Source organism: Dipteris shenzhenensis, chromosome 26 (assembly GCF_047967505.1).
Source record: "Dipteris shenzhenensis isolate YYH24624 ecotype China chromosome 26, Dip_SZ_1.0, whole genome shotgun sequence".
Taxonomy (NCBI): Eukaryota; Viridiplantae; Streptophyta; class Polypodiopsida; order Gleicheniales; family Dipteridaceae; genus Dipteris; species Dipteris shenzhenensis.
Genome location: NC_141621.1, coordinates 46,708,566 through 46,732,649, shown reverse-complemented (window position 1 = coordinate 46,732,649; position 24,084 = coordinate 46,708,566). Strand labels below are relative to the sequence as shown.

Genomic DNA, 24,084 nt, shown 5'->3' with positions numbered 1-24,084 from the left:
TGGCAGGGAAAAAAAGTTGCAGCGAGCAGCCGGTGATTTGTGGAGACCCAACTCAGAAATTCTGGTGCACGGGGACTCGCTCTTATGTACGTGCATGGCAGAACAGTCGTGTGAGTAGCAAGATGGTGAACAGTCAGATTAAATGCATTTACAACCAAATGCAAAAAAACCAATTTGATGTGCATTGATTTGAGCTTGCCCAGCACAAAATGGTTACAGGCTAGATTTTCAGTAACCGGACACTTATGCAAATTAAGAACGTTGATTCATCAACGCATTGCAGCTTGTACTAATAGATAAAGGGACAATGCCCAATGTTGAGGTGACAATTTAAGTACATGCGAACGTTCCTAAGGTTAGCTTGGCATGGCCAGTTTTGAAGCTAAGAATCCCAAAAGTGTCTGCTGTTTGCCGCTCTTAAGCCTTTTATTCACGCTGATAACCGAGCAAGCTTTCCGTTTAGGAACGCCATTATCCTGCAAGTAATTAAATGTCTTGAGATTAGAGCACTTCTATCTTTCAATTTTCCTGTGGCGATGATCTCAAAACAAAGAATACATTTGTGATTACCTTCTGCAATGCATGTTCAGCTTGTTCTAGTTTCGACGTAGAACTGCCAGTTGTATTTGATGACACAAGTGAATGCTGTCCCATAGTCAAAGGCCACCTCTGAAAGCATTCAGCATTGCCCTTGAGCTAAACATATATTGCCAGATTCTTCTAGAAAATAGAACATCTTAAAATACCATTACAATGTCAGAAAATACCTTTGGTTGCATAGTGGACCCAGTTTGTTCAGGAGGTGATGGCATGCTACTATTCTTCATAGAATGCCCATGAACAGGCCCATTCTCTTTTCCCATTACCCGAAGCAGTTGCTGTTCAGATGGCTGAATAGAAGGAGATCCATATTAGCCATCAGTCAGAGATGGCAGCCAGCAAGCGTGTGCCCAACATGGGGGAAATATATAAGCACAGCAACATTATCAAGTCAATCAATACCTTGCATTGTAAAGCAGCAGCATCTTGCCTTGGTAAAAGAGACACGCCTTGTCCTAGCTTACTGGACAAAATGGACAAATGCTCCTTCCCATATGCAGAAGGAAGGTTTTTAACTTTTTTTGGTAACTCTTTTAGAACATTTCTCTGAAATGAATCATCCTCACTTTCCGAGCTAGTGTTGGCCACCTCTAATAACCCTTGCAACACAGGCCTTTGTGTACTTTCTGATCCAGTCGTGACTCTACAGCTTACAACAGGGGGCAAGAGGTCACATTGAGATGTTGAAATGCCTAGTTTTGACGTATCTTCTTTAACCCTCCCATGAGAGCAGTTTGAAATAGTATTATTGTCAGGAGGTACAGGCAAAGGTTTGAACTTTGAAGACACAACATTAGATTGCTTTGGCCGTTTGCCATCTTCAGCCCTCACAGAATCTTCCTGCATCACCCTGGATCCACCTGACGAGGGTATTCCTGACCCTTGACTTAGTTTCATAGCTCTGCATTGAAGAAAAACACTCAAAACATGTAAATTAGGACATCTGCAAAGTATGGTCTTTGAAGCATTTAGTAGATGGTACTTCTCTTTGAAGCAGACTTAAAACTCATGGCTTAATTTGATAGAGAATCTATATAAATTGCTACCTCATTTCTTGTGCACGTTTTCGAGCAGCTTCCTTGGCTGATTCTTTATTCTGCCTGTCATTCTCACTAAGACCATTCGGTAGAGCTTGTATCAGTTTCTTAAGTCTCAATATAAGCACATGATCATTTGGCCAGCCAACTCTCTGTTCCTGCTCAATAGTGGTTGGATCTTCAAGGCCTTCAATTGCAGGAGCCACAGGCTGGCAATTCTGCTGCTGCAACAACCAGCTCGTGCAGGTAATTAACCAAACTGGGAAGGCATTTAAGTTCTTGTATGCTTGCTGCACCCCCCATCCCCTTTTCCTTGTTTGTTTGCAAAATCAGTTTCTTCACAAAACTCATGTACATAACACGTCAGTCTTTTCTGTTTGCTAAACTACTACTCACTCCCATCTTCAATCTGACAGCTGGTCTAGGTACTTGGAAAATATTCAAGCTATATATTGTGGTCGAAAAATCATTTAAAGGGACGTCTCAAGGAATGCAAAAACCTGAAAGTACAGATATAAAGAGAACAATACTGCATCGTTTTATCTGATGGCCTTGACCTTTAGCTTAGACTGACCAAAAAATTTGACTCTTGGACGCGTTAAATGTGAAACCAGGCATGGCTGTTGCACGTGACCTGAAGGCGAGGCCTAGCCATGTTGTAGCTGTCATTGAAGAGGGAGCCATGACAGCAGGGCAAGTGTATGAAGCTTTAAATAATGCAGGGTATCTAGACTCAAACATGATTGTCATTCTAAATGACAACTGTAGGCAAGCGCTTTCGCCACAGGAATTTGTGGATCAACAAGCACCTCCTGTGGGAACGCTGAGCAGCACCTTAAGCAAGATCCAGTCAAATTCTTTGCAAAAGAACAAACCAACTAACCTCAAGGCGTGGACCTTCTGCATGTAATATACTTTTGAACCTGGATGCAAAGCAGAGTGTCGGATCTTCCCTGTGAAATGGAGCAGGAAGACAGTGAGTACCCTTGAAAAGTTATGCTGAAGAGGCAACTTTCAAGAAAAAAAGCAAACTATATTTAATCTGCTAGGAAAGTTACCTGATTTTGTGGAAGTCTCGATTACCATGCTTATGCGCTCCTATCATTAAATGCAAATCTTCAATTTCACCCCACCACCTTGGCAGTTTTTTAGTTCTGCAAAAGAATATTTTTGAAAATAGAAAATTTTGAATCATTTCTTTGAAGCAAAATTGAGTAACAGGACAGCTTTGAAAACAGCAACAGAGATTATGTTTTCTATCCCAAAAAAGAGCAGGCTTCAGTCTGAGTTACACCTTGGAACATACGGTGGAAGGCTTCCACCTTGTGACAAAGCTTTCTCCAATGCCTCGTGCTCATGGAAAGACTGCAGATATCTGATAAATACAACAGAATTTGTTCTTAGCTTATCCACAATTGCTTTGATAGGTCATAGTGGATCTCTTGCAACATTCAGAAGGAGATTAGGCTAGTAGTCTTACAAGTGTGAGATTTGGCAGAAGGAAAAAATCTTAAGCATCATTAAGGTCCAATTGATCTGTTTAATTGAGATGTGCGCACTCCATGACAATTGAGATGTGCGCACCTCTGTTTTGTTGAATTGAGATGTGCACAAATCAGTCCATCGGTTTGTTGAATTGAGATGTGAGCACTCCATGAGCCCCATTGCACAAGCCCAAACAACCCTAACTCTGCACCATTTCGTACTACTCCTGCTGCTTAGGTTATCCCCTATGCCTCCCCTAAGTGCACCTCAAGTTCCATACGATTTTCCTCCCCTCCATATCCTCCGAACTATCAGCAACAAGGCACTTTAGGTTAAGAGTCCTAACTGTCCTAGGTGACTTAGGACCTCCCCCCCCCCCCCACATTAATTTTATTTTTTTATTTTTAAAAAAAGCAAAGAGAGAGAGAGGCAAGAAGGACAACTCTTCACAGCCCCTTCTTAGGGCCTTTTACAGCCCCCGTTTGGGCTCTTTTGGACTCCATTTTGAAGCTTCTTTGACGACCTTTCTTTTGAGCCTCTCCATCGACATTTTCGTGTTTTCCACACAATATCTCCGAGGTTCATTATAGCAAGGTTTTTGTTATCCATTTATCCTTGCCTACATTCGAGCTCTCTCTCCAAGGCCAGTCACAATGGCACCGAAGCGTGTTCCTCGTGATATATCGCATGACTCTGATGAGGCTGCTCAGTATTAGCAAGTGCCTACCATAGTGGTTGCATCCACTGGTGGTGCAGAGGTTCCTTCCACTCAACCTCTCTCTCTCGCATTCCGAGAAGTGCAGGCAGTGCAGACGCACTTTCTGGATGCCCTTTCCTCTATGCTTCAAGATGCTCTCTACCAGATAGGACAGGAGTTCAACCAACAACATACCACAACCATGGCTATGCAAGATACGGCTCTTGTCCAGATGGGACAACAGATTGGTCAACAAATCACATCTGCCATTGCTATGCAGGATAAGGGTAAGCAGCTTGCACCCCAACAAGGGGACCATTCAGATTGTCAAGATGTTTTGTCTGCTCCACGCAGGGGTTTTATGACAGATGCCCGTCGTGCCTATGAGCATCAGTCTTCTAGACCATTGCATGTACCCCAACTTGGGGATTATCTAGACATAGATGATGCATTTGCTGTGCCACAGAGCACCTTCTTGCAAGATGTTAGGCCATCTTTTGGCTCCCAGCTTTCTACATCTATGCAGGCTGAGCCGTCTCTTTTGGGTCGACCCGTTGGTGTGCATCCAGCTAGTGCTCCTTTCACCGCACCACCGAGTATGCCTGGAGTTGGCTTGGGTTTATATGGCAGCCCACACCTTTAGGAGAGAGGTTAGTCCTCTTCTCATCCCTTTGGTATGCCATCACTTCGGAGAGATGCATTTGGCAGAGAGACCCAGCCCAGAGTTCATGCACCTATTGCCCCGCCAACGAGCACATAGAACTAGACGCAACCAGTGCATCAAATGGCAGCAACTTCTACGCAACAAGGGGTTGGTGGTGGGCAGCAAGCCATTTTTGATGACATGTTGGCAGATTCTTTGCGTTCATACAGGGCCCTACCTGAGGCCATCAAACTTGAGATGCCCTTCTTCGATTATGTGAACCTCAAAATGGGGTATGACACTGAGTCGAAGCCTAAGTTTGCTGAGTGGACTGACAAGAAATCTGCAGCAGCACCATTTCCTCGCTTTCCTACTGTCTCAAGTAGTAAGATGCCGTATGCCAAGCCTTACTAGTATCCCGATGCCAAGCCAAGAGGCAAGCCTACTACTGGAAATGAGCAGGCTGAGATAAAACAGTACACGGGCAATAATGGACAGCAAAAAGAAGGCCAACTTATGTTTTAAATGTGGCGACAAATGGACTCCTGAGCACAAGAATGTGTACAAGATGCGCAACAGTGGTACTACCAAGCTTAGCATGATCATTGACCTCTCAAATGACGAGGATTTGTTTGATGCCCCAGGTTCTTTGGATACGTCTCAAGATGAGATGGCAAATACACATGATGCAGATGAGACTGCTGACACTGGAGAGGCATGAGAGACTGTAGGCCAACACTCTTTTTTGTGGAGCATCAAGATGCGGTACCTTTTTATGCACGTGAAGATCCAGGTGGTAATGCTCCCGTGAACGAGGATGAGGTTTATTGGGATGCCCAACCAACACTTTATATTATTTCCATGCATGCCTTGATGGGTGCCAAAAGTGCTGATACTATCAGATTAACAGGGATGATTAATGGCAAGATTGTGCATGTGTTGGTGGACAGCAGTAGCACCCACCGTTTTGTTAACTGCAAGACCTTACAGAGGGTTGGACCGATTGCTACTTAGATAGGCCATGGGCTGAGAGTAGAAGTAGCCAATGGACAGCATATGATCAGTAGATCTTGTTGCCAAGATGCAAGGATTAAGTTCTCTGATGACTATACATTTGTAGGTGATCTCTTGGCACTTGACATGGGCCCAATAGATGTTGTCTTGGGCTGTGATTGGTTGCAATCAATGGGCAAAATCAGCATGGATTTCAATGCCTTAACACTCAGCTTTGTCCACAAGGATGGATCAATTACATTGCATGGTATTGCAGCTCCTAAATTGCAGGTCATTTCAACAAGGCAGTTGGCCAGACAACTCAAGAGAGGCAATGCCATATATGCATTAAATGTGTCAGTAACTAAAGAGGGTGGCACTCCCCGTGTTGATGATTGTGATATGCAGAGATTACTCTCAGAGTTTGTGGATGTGTTTGCTGATTTGCCATCACAATTGCCTCCAAGAAGAGATGTAGATCATGCCATAGTTCTGAAACCTGACAGTAAGCCAATCAATAAGGCCCCATACCGACTCTCTAAGGTAGAACGGGAGAAAGTGGCAACTCAAGTGAGGGACGGACTTCAAAAGAGTTTCATCACTCATAGCACTTCTCCTTTTGCATCCCCTGTGCTCCTGGTGAAAAAGAAGGATGGTTCTTACCATATGTTCATTGACTACAAAGACTTGAATAAGGTCACCATCAAGAACAGGTTTCCAATCCCCAAGATAGATGACCTGTTGGATGAACTCAAGGGTGCTCAGTTTTTCACTAAGATTGATTTGAGATCCGGCTATCATCAGATTAGAATGAAAGCTGGGGATGAGCACAAGACAACCTTTCGCACAGAGAGGGGACTATATGAGTTCAAGGTGATGCCTTTTGGATTGACCAATGCTCCAACCACCTTCCAGACACTCATGAACAAGATTTTGCAGCCTCTCCTTTTCAATTATGTGCTGGTATTTTTTGATGACATCCTCATTTACAGCAAGGATAAGCATGAGCACATCAGACATGTCAAGCAAGTGTTGGAAATTTTGAGGTTGCATCAACTTTATGCTAAAGCCAACAAATGCACTTTTATGGCACAAGAGGTTGAGTATCTTAGTCACATTGTGAGCAAGGATGGCATTCGAGTGAATCTTGCAAAGGTGAAATGCATTGTGGATTGGCCGCAGCCACGCAACCCGACTCAATTTAGGGGATTTCTAGGTCTTGCTTCCTTCTACAGGCGCTTTATTCGCAAGTTTGCCAAGCGGGCAATCACTCTAACAGACCTTTTGAAGAAGGATGCTTTTATGTGGTCTACAAATGCACAATGTAGCTTTGAAGACCTGAAATTCATCCTCACTCATGCTCATGTGTTGGTATGCCCTGATTTTTCACGTACTTTCATTGTGGAGACAAATGCTAGTGGCAAAGGATTAGGAGTTGTGCTACGACAAGAACATGGGGTAATTGCTTTTGAAAACAAGAAATTGGATGCCAAGGAACTAGATTATCAAGTGTATGATCAAGAAATATTGGCTATCCTCCATGCTTTCGAAAAATGGCACCACTACCACTATGGTAGCAAAATCAAGGTTAAGACAGATCATAGGACACTCAGGTATTTCCTTACGCAGCCGAACTTGTCAATGAAGCAAAAGAGATGGCTGGCTAAGGTTCAGTCTTACGATTTCGACATTGAGTACAAGAAAGGGAAAGAAAACGTGGTTGCAGATGCCTTATCCCATATGTGGGCTTGCAGTTTGTCTACCATTTCTACCATCTACCAAGAGTGGATTCATGATATTCAAGAAGAATACATGCAAGATTCTAAGGCAGCTTCCATATTTGTGGAGTTACAGAGGCCATCGAGCCAAAGGCATGCTGAATTTAAGCTGCATAATGGGTTGTTGTGGTGTAAGGACAGAATTTATTTGGTGCCAGATTCAAAGTACCGACTGCTGGTCTTACAAGAAATGCACTCATCTCCTATGGCAGGACATGCGGGTATTACTAAGACCCGCGGGTCTCTTGCAACCACTACCTAATCCAAAAGGCAAATGGACTCACATTGCTATGGATTTCATCACAGGGTTGCCTTCCACAGAGCGGGGATGGGATAGCATTTTTGCGATGGTTGACAAAATGACAAAGCAGGCCCATTTCATACCCACTAAGACCCGTTATTCAGCATCACAAGTTGCTTGGCAATTCATCGAGCATGTTTTTAAGCATCATGGTTTCCCTCAGGAGATTGTCAGCGACAAAGATGCAAAATTTATAGGTCACTTTTGGCAGGAATTATTTTACAGCAGTGGGTACTTCTCTTACACCTAGCACTGCGTGGGTACTTCTCTTACACCTAGCACTGCTTACCACCCTAAGATGGATGGACAGTCAAAAAGGGTAAACAAATGGCTGGAGGAGTATTTGAGGCATTTCTGTCATGACACACAAAAGTCTTGGGATAAGTGGTTGGCACTTGCTGAATTTTGTTACAACAGTACCAAGCACATCTCTATTGGCATGAGCCAGTTCGAGGCTATGTATGGATGCACAGTGGGTATGCCATCTTTAGTTGGAGACATGGCTGTGAAAAATCAGCAAGCAAGAAATGACTTAGAGAGTATGGATGCCCTTCTGCAATTGGCTAAAAAGAATATGCAGGATGCCCAAGTCAAGTAGAAGAAGTATGCAGATGAACGCAGGAGGTATCTGTCTTTTGAAGAAGGAGATTATGTACACTGACGCCTGCATAAGAACCGTTATGCCTCGCTAAAGGGTAAAACCAACACGAAACCTGCTCACAAGTATTACGGTCCCTACACGATCATCCGCAAAGTTGGCAAGGTGGCATATGAGTTGGAGCTACCCAAGACCTCCAAGATTCATAATGTTTTTCATGTGTCCTTGCTGAAGCCACACCATGTCCAAGTCCTTCTTGAGCTACCACCTATGGATGAGGAGGGCCACATACTCTATGTTCCGGAGCGCATCATGGGTTTCAAGAATCACGTACTCCGAAACAAAGTCTACACCGAGTATCTTATCCAGTGGCAAGGACTCCTTGAGGATGAGAACTCATGGCAGCCGGAGAGCATTGTCCAAGACAACCCCTATCTCCTATCGGGCTGAGTATTATTTGCTGTTTGGTGCACCTATTTAACAGCCCACATATGAAATTTTGAGGCAAAATTTCCATGGGAAGGGATGGCTATAATGAAGGGGAAAAAGAGGCCAAGTTAGAGGCCCTTTTAGGGGGGAAATGTGGAGGGACTATATAAGTCTCCATCCACCCCCTACTATGTACTTTTTGATGTGACATCTAATCCTATCTACTCTCCCTTCCTCCTTGCCTATGCTCGCTCACTCTCTCTCTCTTCCCTACTCCCTCTCAATCTCTCCCTCTCTCTCCTATCCCATTTTCTCTCCTACCCTTTCCTCTCCCTCTTCCCCTCTCTCTCTCTCCCTTTTGCTCCTCTATTCCCCCTTCTCCAAATCTGTCCCTACCCCTTCTCTACATTAGTGTGAAGGTTCATTTTGAAAGCTAAAATTATTGTGGCATTTTATTACGTCCATCCACCGTGGAAAACTTTAAGGGGCTTCCTTTACATGTTTCTACCTTTAGAAGGCTTCCTCGCTTTCTTGCACTGAACACTGAGGCAATGCTAGAACTACTCCTACAAAGATATCTTGGCACTAACTTTTCAAAATTCTACACAAAGCTACAGCACATCTTCATCGCAAGAAACACGCAAACCAAACAATAGCAATGCTCGGGACGAAAACAGCTCTACAACAATGACAGAGCACACAATTGAGAGATTCTTGAATTTCGCAACAGATGCTTCACCACAGAGGCAGTTGCCGAACGATGCGCACAGTAAATGAGAAGGTTTGGAAGTCTGCTTGGTTGAGGGCAAAACAACCAATGTGAAGGGCTTCTCGAAATCTGCTTGGCTGAGGACAAGAACAATTGTTGACATTGTTCAACATCGACGCCTAACCACCGACGCCTACGTCTATCTACCCCGATCCGCAAATGAGAATCTTCGTTGCACGCTTCGTAGACAGCCAAGAGCAACGGACTTGCAGCACCCATCGTTGACAATCAAGGCTAGGCTTTCCTGTAATTGACGTCCTCTGAAACGAAAGTTCGCCTTTCTCAAGTGATTGACATCAAGCCTAGTAAGTATTAGATTTTTGGCCTGCCATATATGGAGGCTTAAGTGAAGCCAATGGGCATTTCAGAAAGCTCATTTTTGGTGGGATTCGTGCCAGGTGGAGCCACACCAACACTTCAAATCCTCTCTCTCTTTCTCCCTCTCTCATTGCCAATTACTTCCCTTCAAAATCCTCTCCCTCTCTCCCTCTCTCTTTCTTTCTCAGCTTTCTGCCCCCTTTTCCATGCTGCACATTCGATTCGTCTTCTTTTTCGATCTCAGGCAGGCCTTATGAATGATGTTCAGTTTCGTTAGGGTAGTTATATCAAGATAGCTAGGATTAAGTTTAAGTTAAGGCTTGAGTTTGATTAAACTAAGTAGGGTGACCCAAGTGTCCTAATTTTCTTAGCACTCTTAGGTAGAAGAGAGTTTTTTAAAGAGGCGGCGAGAGTCAATGTTAGTGTCCTAGCTATCATAGGACGCTCTGCAACTCTCAATATCTTTACAAATGGAGCCATCTCTCTTGGGTCAATCCATTGGTCTACATTCGATATGTGTTATTCCTTTCACCACACCAATCAACATGCCTAGAGTTGTTTCAAGTTCACATGACAGTCCATGGCAATGGGAGAGAGGTCAATCCTCCTCTCACATTTTGGTATCTGGTCCTTGCATCGAGATGCATTTGGCGGAAATACATACCCTAGGGTTCATGCTCTCGTTGCACCATCGATGAGTTGGTGGATGCTCTTGAGATCCTTATGCGACTCATGAAGATTGACAGATGGAGCACACAAGTCAGGACCAACTTGAGCTACCAAGGAGATCCTTGAAGCGAATCTCAAAATCAAGTGTCGGTGGTTGAAATTGTTTGTTTTGTAGCACTAAGCTTTCCCCCTCCCCGACTCTACACCGGAATCAAGACTCTGGTTTCGAGTTTCCCTTTGAGCCAAGCAGTATCACACAACCATGACACACAAGGTTCAACCCAACAAGAGTATTCCATGGCATATGCTTGGAGTCTTTCATATGGGATGCTTAGCCAATACTTTATTTCATATCTTTTGATACATTGATAGTTGCTGAGAGTGCCAAGACAATCAGAGTAAAAGTTGATATTAAGGGCAAGATTGTTTACAAGCTTGTGGACAACGGAAGCACACTCAAATTCATCAACACCAAGACCTTGTAGAAGGTGGGGCTTATTGCCATAGACATAAGAGTTGAGATTGCTAATGGACAATATATGAGTAGCAGAGTATGTTGCTAGGATGCGAGGATCCATCTATCTTATGATTGTAATTTTGAAGGTGATCTCTTTGCATTGGACATGGGTCCGATTGACATTGTCTTAGGATGTGATTGGATGAAATTCTTGGGGAATTTTAGCCTTGACTTAAATGCCATGACCCTTCGATTTGCACGTAAGGGTAAAACAGTAATATTACAATGTTCAACAGACCCAAAAATGCAAATCATTTTAGCAAGGCAATTGACCCAAGGGCTCAAGAGAGAAAGTGCCATTTATGCATTGGATGTGCCAATGACTCATACAGGAAGCATTCCCCAAGTAAACGATATGGAAATGCAGCAGTTGCTCTCAAATTTTGTATATTGCTGATATGCCATGTCAGTTATCTCCAAAGAGGAATATTGATCATACCTCTTATGGATTTCTTGAAGAAGAATGCCTTTTTGTGGTCAAAAGAAGCGCAGTTCAATTTAACACACCTGAAATCCACATTGTGTTGGTATGCCCTGACTTCTCACGACCATTCATTGTGGAGGCAAATGCTAGTGACAAAGACTTGGGGGCTATTCTATGGCAAGAGCATGGCACAATAGCTTTTGAAAGTAGAAATTTGATGCCAAAGAGCTCAACTACCATGTTTATACTTAGGAATGTTGGTCATCCTACATGCTTCAAAAAAAGGCATCACTACCTATACAAGAGCAAATTCAAGGTCAAAATTGATCATAAGACACTCATGTTTTTCCTCACAGCCAAACTTGTCAATCAAGCAAAAGAGATTGTCGCCTTCAATGCAATCCTACGATTTTGAAATTGAATACAAGGGGAAAGAAAGTGTGGTTGAAGATGTCTAGTACACTCCTTTTGCTTGTCTATTTAAGGTCTTGTACATGAATATGTGAGACATCTTTGTGAGTTGTATCCCCTTATTGATCAATATACTTTGTATTGCTTTGTGACATCTTGCCTCTCTCTTTGATTCTTTGGTCCGCGACCAATAGATATGTATGGGAGTCCGTGTTGGGGACCAGACCTATCAAACACAAATTGGGCACGTGTTGAGAGGCTTCAAGTTCTCACGCTTTCACGAATGATCCGCAATAAGCCTTCAATCCCACATCAAATAGTTTTAGATGAGCTCAAGGCATCCCCACTACAACTCAATGCAGCATTTCAAGTCATCACATATCTTTACCACTTCTACACTTTGTGTGAGTCTCAAGAGATCGAGTCAAAGGAGCATTTCGCATTCAAATGCCCTCTGTACTACAAGATCAAATGTCGCTATCACTATTTAGAGATGGCCTTGGATCCCTATCTAGTTTCTTATCCTACTCAAACCAAAGATGCCTAGCGGCCTTCATCCATGAAGCTATCCGACAGAGCGAGTGGTCGCTCAGAGTGCCTCGTGTAGTATGCCATATTATTTTTTCTATGTAAATCATTACTTGATAGTTTCCTCTACTTGCTACAAGTGTCTTAGTGGTTATTGGGGACAAGACTCATGGCTCGCAGAGAAAAGTATTCAATAAAAAGATCACAAGCATCAAAATCTTTCCAAGGATGTATCTTATGCATCATTTTTTGTTTCTTGATGACCTTACATACTCCATGTGTGAGATGGAAGTACTTTTTCCATCAACAACTTTGTAAAGACATGGGCACATGTGTATGTCTTACATGGTTTTAAGTGTGAACCTGACGTGGTGGATCTACATCGGCTTTGTGCGAAATCTTAGTGGCTTTCTTCATCAACATGTCTTGGCCCAAGCAAAAGAATTATCTAGATGAACGTAGGAGATACTTGGTTTTCAAGGAAGGAGATCATGAGCATTTACACCCCCACAAAACTCGTTATGCTTCATTGAATGATAATACCAACACAAAGCTTGTTCATCGATATTATGGCCCTTGCAAGATCATCCGCAAGAATGGGAAAGTAGCATATCAATTTTAGCTACCGAGCACCTCCATGTGTGACGTATCTCTGCTGAACCACATGTAGATTAGCATGTGTACATACTTTCAGAGCTGGCACCTATGGATGAGGATCATATCCTTAATGTCCTTGAGGGCATTGTGGGTTTCAAAGATAAAGCACTTTGCACCAACCTGAGGATGGACAATCATGGCAATCAGAGATCATTGTCCAAGAGTAACCCTATCTTTTAAGGCTGATCAGCATCACTTTGCTGTCTCAACACCCTTTGTGTGACAGCCGGAACATGTAATTTTGAGGGTAAGGAAGGCGAAAAAGGGGCAATACTTTACTGGGAGTTGGAGAGCAATGTGGAGGGACTTTATAAGTTCACATCCACCACTCTGTCTCAACACCCTTTGTGTGACAGCCGGAACATGTAATTTTGAGGGTAAGGAAGGCGAAAAAGGGGCAATACTTTATTGGGAGTTGGAGGGCAATGTGGAGGGACTTTATAAGTTCACATCCACCACTCATGCAAGTACTTTTTAAGGTGACATCTGATCCTATCCTACTCTTCCTCCGCCCTCCTCCTACATGTCTATACTCTCTCTCTCTCTCTCTCTCTCTCTCTCTCTCTCTCTCTCTCTCTCTCCCCCACCCCATCTCCTTCCTTCTTCCCTTTTTCTTGTTAGAAATCAACCAAAGGGTATGCACAGTGGAAGACTGATAGAATAGTCCAAGAGCTCACACTGTGTGCGTGGGGTTTGGAATCACAAACTTCTTAACTTATGTGCTTCATATAGATATGCAGACTCATAAATAGACAATGATCCAGCCATATATAGAAACTACCACAAGAACATATTTACGTCCAAAGAATGGACACAATACAAAAGAGATAGATCCAAAGTCCCACCAGAGCATGGTCCTTTGACCTTACCACTAGGTACTTCTACTATCTACCGGATATCTCTAGAACTTGAGCCCGTGTGATCCACCTCGAGCGTATGTAGACTCTCCGTCCAAATCCCTTCCACCTTGCTGTCCAAAAGCCAGCCTAGGTGGGCAGCTCTTTGAGCTCAGTCTCCAGCCCTATGTCAGCCTCCTTCTCCTCCTATGTATAGGTCCAAGGGAGGGCTTCCTGCTGCTCCTGTCTGCTCCAAAACTGCTTCTGCAAGTGATACTGAAGGCTCCACTTATATAGGCCCCAATGGCTGGCAAACCTACCGGCGCAGCAGGCCCAAAATGGCTGACTGCTGGTTGGTCAACTCTGCCCCCTCTGGCCGACTGAACCGACCCCTTCTGGGGTCCAAAACTAGGGCAGATGCCCACCTATATATTGTGGGGCCCAGTCCCCATAATCCAGCCCTGTAGCCGACCTGGTAGGCTGGCTCTGACCAGCCCTTGTAGGAATTATCTGATTCCTTGGTCGTCCTCATGGGGTGACTTAGTGGTGACTAAGGTTTGAGGAGGGTGTTTGTTGAGAGCCTTGTGATTGGACCATGCAAGGCGTGCATGGTGATTGGTGGATTGCATGGGAGACTACGTGGAGCATGGCGACCTCTCGAGAACTCCAATTACATGGCGGTTGATCAGCACGTGTTCGTGGGGGTGTTTTGTGGCAGTGATCTTCTAAAAGAAGAGTTCGTGCAGCTGCTTTTGTCGAATCAGGCTTCGTGCCTATGTAGTGTCAAGCTCTTTGAGAGCTTACTAGTTTATGCTATTGTAGGGTTCATTAGTCGGGTCATCTGAGGTCTTTTGTATGAGCAAAAAACTTGGTAGAGGTGAGCTCCGTCCTGAGTTGTTTGACGTAGAAGATCTTCTTAAAGAAATTTGTGTTCTCTCTCTTTTGTGAGTGAGTCGATTTTAACTGTGAGCATTTGTAGCTTAAGGCTCTAAAGCCATCACTACCAGTCCACCTACTGGCTGGCTCTATTTTGCGCCATGTGCTGGTCCTACTGGAGGCACTAGCTGCAGGTCATTACCCTGCCCATATACCTTGCCAAAGACACCTCCATGTAGGCGACTTTGCTCCTGGCTAACCCTGCCATGCTGCTGTTCATGTTTCGCCTTTTGTCTGGCCAGATCCAGGGCCTTATGTCCCTGCCATATGCTTCTTCCACAGGCTCCAACTGTTGCAGCCATGATGGTCCCTCCAGGTACAATCCTTTTCTCCCGCTCTTCTTTGGGCATGTTCTGCCCTAGGTCTCCCTCCCCGACGCTCTCCTCATTGGGGGGCTTACAAATGTGGAGGTGACCTTTCCAACATTTCTCTCTCTTCCGCTCTCAGTCCCCTTCCTCTAATCTGCCCTGCCCCCTATTATACAATCTCTTTCAAGGACAATACTGCCCAAGAACCAGGGGAATCATTCAGAAATGCATGTATTGTATAGCTTCTTTATATGAAAAGAGAAATACAAGCTCTACAATAATTTATCCAAGGGAAAAGTAGGAGCAGTGGCACCTTTGCCCCCCTCCCTCCCTCCCTCCCCCGCCCAACAAGTACTTTCAAAGTCAACCCTTGGCTGCACAAGAGTCGGCTCATAAGCTAGAGAGACCTAGGGTACTAGCTTCCTGAATTCTTCTTTATCTTGCTGGGGAGGCTCTTTACACAGCTGATAATCTCAGACTGGGTTAAAATCTCCTCTTGCACAATATATTTAAATCATTTATTTCACGGAGGAGCAGGGAGGAAGAAAGGAAAGATGCACATCAGAATTTGAGAATTACCTTGTGGCATTCTTTTGAAGCCGACTGATGAAAGATTGAGAGTTCATGGCCTTCTGTGCAAAAGGAGGAAATAAGGGTAATTCATACTTTTTGGTACTTGGTTGCAAGTCTTCACAAGTAGAATTTCCCTGCTTCAGCATCCCTGTTGCTTCAGAATCAACAGAACCATTTGGTCTCTGTGTACAGCTCTTATATGTGCTAGATTCCCACCCACTTGATTGGGGTGCACATAAACCACTTCCTGGAAAATCATGTGCCTTTTCATTGAGTTCACAATTTGTCCCCAGCAAGCTTGAGCGTGCCTCACTGAGTACTGCTGCATTTTTCGCCTGAAAAGACTGGCATACTTTAACAAACACACTGATTACTTGTTTCACTTCTTTAAGATCACGATGCTCCAGGCCCGCTTCTACCATTATTTGTTCTGCAAGCCAACATTGATAGCATCATAATAACCCAGGGATGCAAAACTGTGCAGGATCCTCTTAAAGTAGAGGATAATAAGGTAAATAATGGACCTGTGTGGCTTGTTCCAAGCTGAATCAGGCAGTTTTCAAGCCGTTTGAGTTCCCTCTCAGACCACTGCTTGATGACACCATCCACTGTCTCCAGATTTTGATTAGCTTTTTTCCTTATAGAGCGACTTTTACCTTCTGATTTTAAATGTTCTTCATCTGAAGAGTCCACATCTGAAGTTGCATGCCTTTCTCTGTAGTTCACTTTTGATCTTCTTCGAGGACCACAAGAAATATGAGCTTCACTGTCAGTGTTCATGGCAACATGACAAGCCTCTGGCAGCAACACTTGCCAGAATTGTGAGGAATCTCCATCAAGGTCAGGCCTCTGGTCAGACACAGATCCAATCTCAGGATTGGAGATGAATGTGGCAACTGAGAATGTATTGTTGCTACTCCTGTACATATCAAAAGAAAAAGGCTTCGGCATAAGGTTGAAGCAGGCACACACAAAAACTGTGTAACATATTAGAGGGAAGGAATACCCGCCGATAAGCCTTTTCTCTGTACGACTCTGAAGAATTTGCTCGATGTTCTGAGCATGAAATGCTGCAGCCTCAGCTTCTCCATCCTCCTACAGTTTCCTTGACAGCATCACCACTTTAGTTGAACAACTGATCATTCAAAAAACTGTGTCCAAGTGGAGAGACAACTCACCCGTAGTATGTCATAAGCTCCTCTTTTGAGCAAGGTCTCTATGTTTTTGCTCTGCTCATTATCATGGCCCACTCCTTGCATGCTGCCCAAGATTGCTTCATCAAGCCCATACTTCCGTGAAGAGCACTCAAAAAGATGCTGTTCGTAGGTATTTCTAGTTATGAGTCGGTAAATTCTGACATCCTTAGTCTGACCGATCCTGCAAACAAAACTAAGCTTTGTTCAGGTCACATCTACAAACCTCATCCTGCACTAGCTGGATTATTTCATAAAGAGACTTCAGATTCATCACCTATGACAGCGAGCCATGGCCTGCAGATCATTTTGTGGATTCCAGTCAGAGTCATAGATTATGCAAGTGTCTGCCTGCAATTCAAATCGACCAAATGAAATTCTCAAATACATGGACCATGGTATGCCAGGTCCACTTTACAAAAGTATATCTTGCTTTAAAACATCTTGTTGCACACATACAGCAGTCAAGGTTATCCCTAAGCCTCCAGCACGAGTGCTCAACAGGAAAGCGAAAGTGTCACTGTCTTTAGCAGAGTAACGATCAATGGCTGCCTGAAAAGAAAATATGTTAAAGACATTAGCAGTCTGCTCAAGGGAAAGGTAAGCAAAAATGTTATTAAGTAAAATCTTTCCAGAATAAGAAGGCTGCATGAAGGGAGGATAAGAACCTGACGATAAGATCCACAGATCCTTCCATCAATTCGCTCAAATGTATAATTTTTCAAAATGAGGTAATCCTCCAAAAGGTCCAACATAATGGCAAACTGACAGAGGTAACAACTGTAAGCTAATGAAGCATTTTACGAATAGATGTCAACTACAGAGATTGCATGCACCTCTACCTGTGAGAAAATCAAAACACGGCGTCCTGCATTCTTTAACATTGGCAAAAGCTTATCCAGAAGCATCATTTTCCCTGAAGCCTGGCAAAGGAATCTCTCAGAATCTTCATCCTAAAGAAAGAGCCACAATAGATAATCAATTCTTTGCTGATAAATGAGCCCCAAATGCAGCACCTTAACAGATAGAGTGGAAGATGTGAGCTTACAGTCAATGATTCGCTCTCATTCAGTTTTAATTTCATGCTTAAATCCTCTTGCAATCCGTTGCAAAGGAATGGATGGTTACAAAGCTTCCGAAGTTCCATTGCCTGAGAAAGGTACCAGGAAATTAAGAAGAATTTTACTTTGTCTGAGGGTACGGGCTAGGAAGGAAGCACATTTTAAGTAGCATACCACATTTCGAAGATTAGGAACATTGCTTGCGTGGGAACCTTTCAGAAGATCTGAAATTTTACTCCCAAGAATTGCTCGATAGTAGCATCGCTGCTCCTTTGTGAGCTCAACCCAGATTATGGTCTAAGTCAAGAATATGTTAGCAACAAGTGGTTTGATTGACGCAAAAATTCCTTGCTGATTTAGGACGTGAGTTCCATCCTTAGAACCTTGGCAAAAGTGAGAAAGCTGATACCTCTTCTTTTTTAGGAATATTTTTCTCAACATCTTCCTTCATTCTCCGAAGAAGCCGAGGCTTCAAAATGTTGTCTTGCAGATCTCTCACCTGAAATTTTAACAGTTATCCACTTTTAGAAGTAACAGTGCAAATTCTTGTCAAACCAGAATCTTTTGGTTGAAAGCAGATCAACAACTGTTTTGACCTGTTCTGCATTCTTTATGTCCTTATACTTAAGGAGGAATTCTTCTTCTGAACTGAACCTCTCTGGATCCACCAAGTTCAAAAGGCTACTGCAAAACCTCAAAGCTATAAGTTTAGAACGTATCACGTTACACCAAGGTTAACTGTAAAATGCCCCATGTTTCAGCCTTAGAACTCCCCACACCATTAACAATAATGATAATGATGGTGGTGGCGCTGGTGAAAACAACAATAATGATGAGGATGACAATGAGAGGTTTGGCAATCGAGTTATGTTTATGCCCAGGCCATATGAAGCCTTACCCCATGTTAGCTTGCATCCATATTCTTCCCAATACCTCTTTCAACTTTTTTCCAAGTAAGAGCTATAGCACTCTTCAACTTGCACACTCTTTAGACATGTCAAGCCTTACCCCAACAAGGACCTCTCATCAAATACAACCCCTTCAATACCCTTATTCTTTACTTATTTGAAAGAAGGGGATCTCTCAATACTCTCTTGCATTCTTCCATGGATACTCCACCTCTGTCATCTAAGCTATTTTGAAATCTACTTTGCAATTGGGCAAAGCAACTTCTCTTGTACATATCAACCCGTCATATAGAACAGTCCCAACGCACCTCACCCCCTTTCCCTACTTTCATCAAGCTCTTCATCAAGAGCAACCACTTCCTTGTGAGAGAAATTATGAAGATCGGCCAATGGGATTACTAACACTACTCCCTTCTACAAGTCGTGTTCTTTACAAGCGCTTGCCGTAGCTTCCAAGCTCAAAATCCTCAAGCAAGGTCCTTAATTATGAGCTTGCGTAGCATGACTCTACTTACCCATTAGCAAGATCAGCAGGCAACCCGCGTGTTCCCTACCGTGATGCTACCCACTGTCTCCCAAAAAATATCCTCTGAAGAGAAAAGAAAGCAATGCCGAGACAGTGGGATCGCTTCAAAGCTCAATCTGAAGGATGCTATGACTATGTATCTAATAGACCTCGTTGATGAAGAAGGCGTGCCCTCCCTCTATCAACCAAGCCACCATGCCCTCTAAATCCTCTACACATGATCCACAATCCACAAAGATCCCAACCATATCCTTTATGTACTAGGACAACTCCATAATCAATTGGACATCGACTCAAGAACTCCATCCGTACATCAATAACACCGGCCATCCACGTGCATTTGATTTAACCACCGATGGGAAGACCCTCGTGAACACAACCAGAAGGAATATGAAACCTTCTGTAGCCACAGATTGGACCATAACCTTTTTTCCAAAATCCAACTTTGGCTTTGAGGCACTTGCTACGCCACCCAATGCTTCTCTCAAAGGAATCAAGGCCAACGCCTCCACTTGAAGACGTCCAATCCCCCCCTCTACCTAGGATGAAATCATTTGTCTTCCAAGCAACCTTGACTCGAGTATTTCATATGCCATCCAACCCTAGCCACAAGAATTGTGCACCAAACGCCTTGTCATAAGCCTTCTTGCAACCCAAGTTGAGAGGACTCTCTTGTCCAATCAACAACCCTCCAAAAAGTGAAGATGTTATCCAAGTTCCTACTCTCTTGAGCAAAACTTATCTAGGAGTCATAGATGATGTCTAAGAGGTGGGTACATAACCACAAACTGCTACAATCTTGTAGGTAGTATCCAATAATATGATCAAGGATTATGAGCCAATGTCTACACAATCCACTTCTTTCCAAATCAAGCAAAAGTCCAATTCAAAGTAAGCAATTGAGGGAGAAAATATACCTTGAAAAGACAAATAATTGCAAACTGCTACAATCCTATAGCGATATCCAATAATGTCATCAAGCCAATGTGTACACAAGCCACGTCTTTCCAAATCAAGCACCGTGCAACTGAGGAAGAAATCCTAAGTCAAAACATATATCTTGAAAAGTCCAACTTCCAATCATGGCAAAAACAATTGATATTACTTTGAAACGCAAATGTTTGTAGCAAGTCGAAGACAGCCAAGGATTTATAGCAGCTTTTCTGAACATGGGCAAACCCCACATTCAGCCACCAAGAGTTACAACAACGATTGATGTAGTTTTCTGAAGCTGTTTGCCAGCACAAAATGACGAGCTAGAGTGAGGAAGCATGCTGTAGAAAACTTACAGAGGATGGTAATCTGAAAGGAATTCGAATACTTCACAAACACAACACACCCAAGATAAGGTATAAAATAGTCAAGTCTCTTGTACTCTACAGTAATCAATTGTGGACATGAAAATTTACTCACTGGAGCATGGTTTTGAACGAAGAACTTAACATTAAGATTGCTTCCTACAAGAACCATTGAATGCACATGGGTAATTAGCAATTTAATGAGGATGAGCAGTTGTGCCTTGAAGACCAAGAAGGGATGCCTGTAATTGAATGCAGAACCCTGAGACTGGCGTAACATGCAAGTAGTATAGGATACGTTGAAGACCAAGAAGGGATGCCTGTAAGTGAATGCAGAACGGTGTAACGTGCATTTAGTAAAGGATACGTTGACTAGCTGGACTACTACATTGGGAAAGTGTGATTAAAACTTGAAAGGGATGCGATGCACACAAGTTAGACACCAAGTTGGGCTAGAACTTTGCCTTCTTTTAGCCATGATAAAAATACTTATGCCAAATGCAAGTTGCTTTATCCTTCTCTATTCTCAGAGAGAGCACCAAGCTGCTCCTTCCCTTCATTCATTGGCTCACCCTAAAGTCCTCCCACCTGTCCCCAAAAGCAGTTCAACAGTATCCAATACTAAGCCAAATATTTTGTCAAATGTGGACCCTCTCTCAGAAGTAGAGACTTTTACTCAGCAACGCCTTGGTGTGCATTTTACCATTAGTGGTGTGTTTTTGCACCCTTTTAATGGTAAGTAATGTTCACACATTTGCTTTCAATCTAGATCTAATGCATGGACAACCAAAATATCCATGAACCACACGATCCTACATCTTGCCTCTCCACATCCACGCTCCAAATGAGACAGCTATATGAAATGGCACATATTCCAAGGCAAACTTCCTGTATGGACGGCCACAAAACATCGTTCTAAGCTTCCCTGGACCGCTATGATCTGCCATCCAAGAAAGCCCTCGCTCTAAAGGTGTGAGATAGATCACCTTATTGCATGACCACAAGCTTCATATGACCAAAGCAGCAACAAAAAGTAATCCACTTCAATTTGGATTGTCATCGAAGAAAATATACTTACAAGATCTCTTTTGTGTTATTCTGTACAGGAGTTCCTGTGAGAAGTAGCAAGCCCCCTTTCTTGACAGTGAGCTGCTTTAGAGAACGAGTTGTTTTTGAATCCTTCGACTTCAGTCTACAGTCAAACAACCCAACACTTGCAATCAATAAAACATGAGTAAAACCCCCCGAGTAGAATACTTATTCCACGAATGAAAGCGAACCTATGGGCTTCATCAACAACTATATATCGCCACTCCTGCTTTGATAGAAACGTTTGGTCCTTCATCAGTAGCTCGAAACTAGTGAGCAGAACCTGAAAGATTAAAAATCGTCGTTAAGCGTAGAATCACTAAAAGAAGACTCTCAACACATCGGGGATACAAGTATACAGCGTTTTGGGAAGCCTGCTTACGTGGAATTTGATCTGATGAGACCTTGGGTAAAAGAACTCGAACTGCTTTATTATATCCCGGTCTTCCATGGTCCCAGAATAGACAACACAGTTCATATCTGTCAAAGATTCCAATTCCCGTCGCCAATGTCCCAAGGTCGAAACGGGTGCTATGACCAGGAAAGGTCCCCTGACCTTTCGTTTCACACGCAGATTTTGTAGCATGGCCACAGCCTGCTCAGTCTCAACAAGACCAAAAAGTCTCAGCTTCTTCCAGTAAAAGAAACAACTGCAGAGGCCTACCCTATGGATCACGACTCAATTCACATCAAGCGTCCTTTAACATAACATCTAGACCCTAGAAACGTTTGGAATAGCCTGAAAATATTGGCTAACCACAAGGCATATACGCACCTGCATGGTCTTTCCGAGCCCCATTTCGTCTGCAAGTATGCAGTTGATACGACTGGCGAAGTTGTGATCCATCCAAGCTAACCCTTTTTCTTGGTATTCCCGAAGCACACGGCCGTCTTTGAAAATTAGTTCGGTATCAACGGGCGTTTCCTTTGAAGAATTCAACTGAATCGACAGGAAGCGATCTACTGCATCTCTATCTCCAATTAGATCCTCTTCAACTTCCCATGTGGCTTCTGAGTAAGGAAGCGCACGCCATTTGATAAGGTAGTAGTTCCTGCGGCCCTTCCGCTCGGTAGCAACAACCCTGTCAACTTGGATATACAACGGATCGAATGCAGGACCGTTTTCTTTCTCCCCTGGGTTGCCATCTACTCGCTCCAGTTCATCCATTCTTTTCCAAAAGTTCCGCAGTAATTGAGGGCTCCTGTCTAGCAGTAGCGCCTCGGAAACGATGGCAATACTTCTGTAACTTTTCCCACTTTCCTTCACCGAGTATTTGGCGGAATCGCTGTTCCTGTTCATTACCGCAAGGATCTTCTCTACTTGCCCTATGCGCTTCGCCAGAGGACTTCTTCCACCTTCACTGGTGAGTAATCCAAATGCGTCTACTTCAAGCTTAGAGACAGATCGTTGATTGCATTGAATACCCTCGGCCGCATCTGGTTCAAGGGTTGGCTTTACGGACAGTGCAGAGGATTTGACGAAATTTTTTGATTTTTTCAAAGGAACCTCGACTTCTTGAGCCTGAATAAACTCATCATCTGATCCTCCTCTCTCCTGAAAAGTTTTTGGAGCACACGCTCTTTGTAAGGACTGTCTATTCGATTTGCGAACAGTGACATGCCCGGTCGTCTGTGTTTTCACTGATCTCAATTTCTGGGCTCGAGGTGGTTCAACATCGACGTCGCATTCAAGGTCTTCGGGATTCACGATTGAGCCAGCAGGTTCTTTGACTGCGTCGGAAAACTGGGACACGAGGGAGGAGGCCAAGTTGGTCAGGCGCCTTCGTCCGGGCACCACGACCTTCTGCAAGTCTGCTTGGTTCTGAAAAATGAATGAAGAAATTTTTGGAAGGTCAGCTTGCGCCTCATCAGCAGGTTCGCTAGGTGCTTCATTTGTATCATCTTCAGAGCTGCTGTCACTTGAGGAAGAAACTTCTTTATAATTTATCCTCGAACGCCTGCTGTAAGTTCGAACTTGCAAAGCTCGGGACGCGTTCCCTTTGATGCGAGAGGCAGCAGGCCGTGAATGAGCCTCAACGAAGTCATCGTCACTATCAGCGTCGAGATCAATCCTCTTAGGAGAGATGCAGGAGGCGTCAGTATTTTTCACGTTAGACTGCGTGTAGCGCAGGAGAGCACCTGCGGTTGTGTCACTCGACTTCGAACTGTTACTTTCGGATTTCGCGCGCGAAACCTGAACTTTCCGAATCCTATGATCCACCACCAGTATGCGCTCGGGGGAAGATGAAAATCCCAAACTTTCCAGCTCATCTGAATCCGAAGAATATTTGACGCTTTTCATGCGGTGTCGGAGCTCCATGGTTGCTATAAATCAAGAGCCGAGCCTGCTATTTCCAAAGACTACTTCAATGATCCCATCAGAGGAACTGCACTGCGTCTGCTCAAGTGGGAGTGATCGCTGCAAACACATTCAAAGAGTGATCGAGAGGTATCGTCGCAGCGATGGTGGACGAAGATGGAAATACTAAGGATGAAGAGATT

The 24,084-nt window shown here is 43.7% G+C and overlaps 1 protein-coding gene across 1 annotated transcript; it reads right to left on the bottom strand.

The window, feature by feature from the left end:
• Positions 1 to 159: 159 nt before the first annotated feature.
• Positions 160 to 24,084, bottom strand: LOC147885177 (uncharacterized). Its single transcript, XM_087397718.1, has 24 exons — positions 22,358 to 24,084; positions 21,965 to 22,177; positions 21,774 to 21,865; positions 21,572 to 21,685; positions 18,358 to 18,445; positions 18,171 to 18,260; positions 17,936 to 18,058; positions 17,749 to 17,850; positions 17,543 to 17,653; positions 17,369 to 17,464; positions 17,160 to 17,252; positions 16,978 to 17,051; positions 16,686 to 16,884; positions 16,514 to 16,602; positions 16,032 to 16,426; positions 15,514 to 15,937; positions 2,932 to 3,012; positions 2,696 to 2,791; positions 2,521 to 2,590; positions 1,647 to 1,861; positions 1,003 to 1,501; positions 768 to 890; positions 571 to 669; positions 160 to 476 (listed from the first exon to the last, which is right to left on the bottom strand). The coding sequence occupies exons 1-24, from the start codon at positions 23,900 to 23,902 to the stop codon at positions 357 to 359; spliced, it is 5,151 nt and encodes a 1,716-aa protein (XP_087253844.1). The 5' UTR covers positions 23,903 to 24,084; the 3' UTR covers positions 160 to 356.

What these genes read in the sequence shown, in the direction of transcription:
- LOC147885177 (XM_087397718.1), bottom strand. Translation starts at nt 23,902, where the DNA reads ATGGAGCTCCGACACCGCATGAAAAGCGTCAAATATTCTTCGGATTCA. An exon ending in AATAACACAAAAGAGATCTT is followed by an intron (nt 18,446 to 21,571) that starts GTAAGTATATTT and finishes GAGGTTTTGCAG; the next exon opens with TAGCCTTTTGAACTTGGTGG. An exon ending in CAGAAGGTCCACGCCTTGAG is followed by an intron (nt 1,862 to 2,520) that starts GTTAGTTGGTTT and finishes TGGTTGTTGCAG; the next exon opens with CAGCAGAATTGCCAGCCTGT.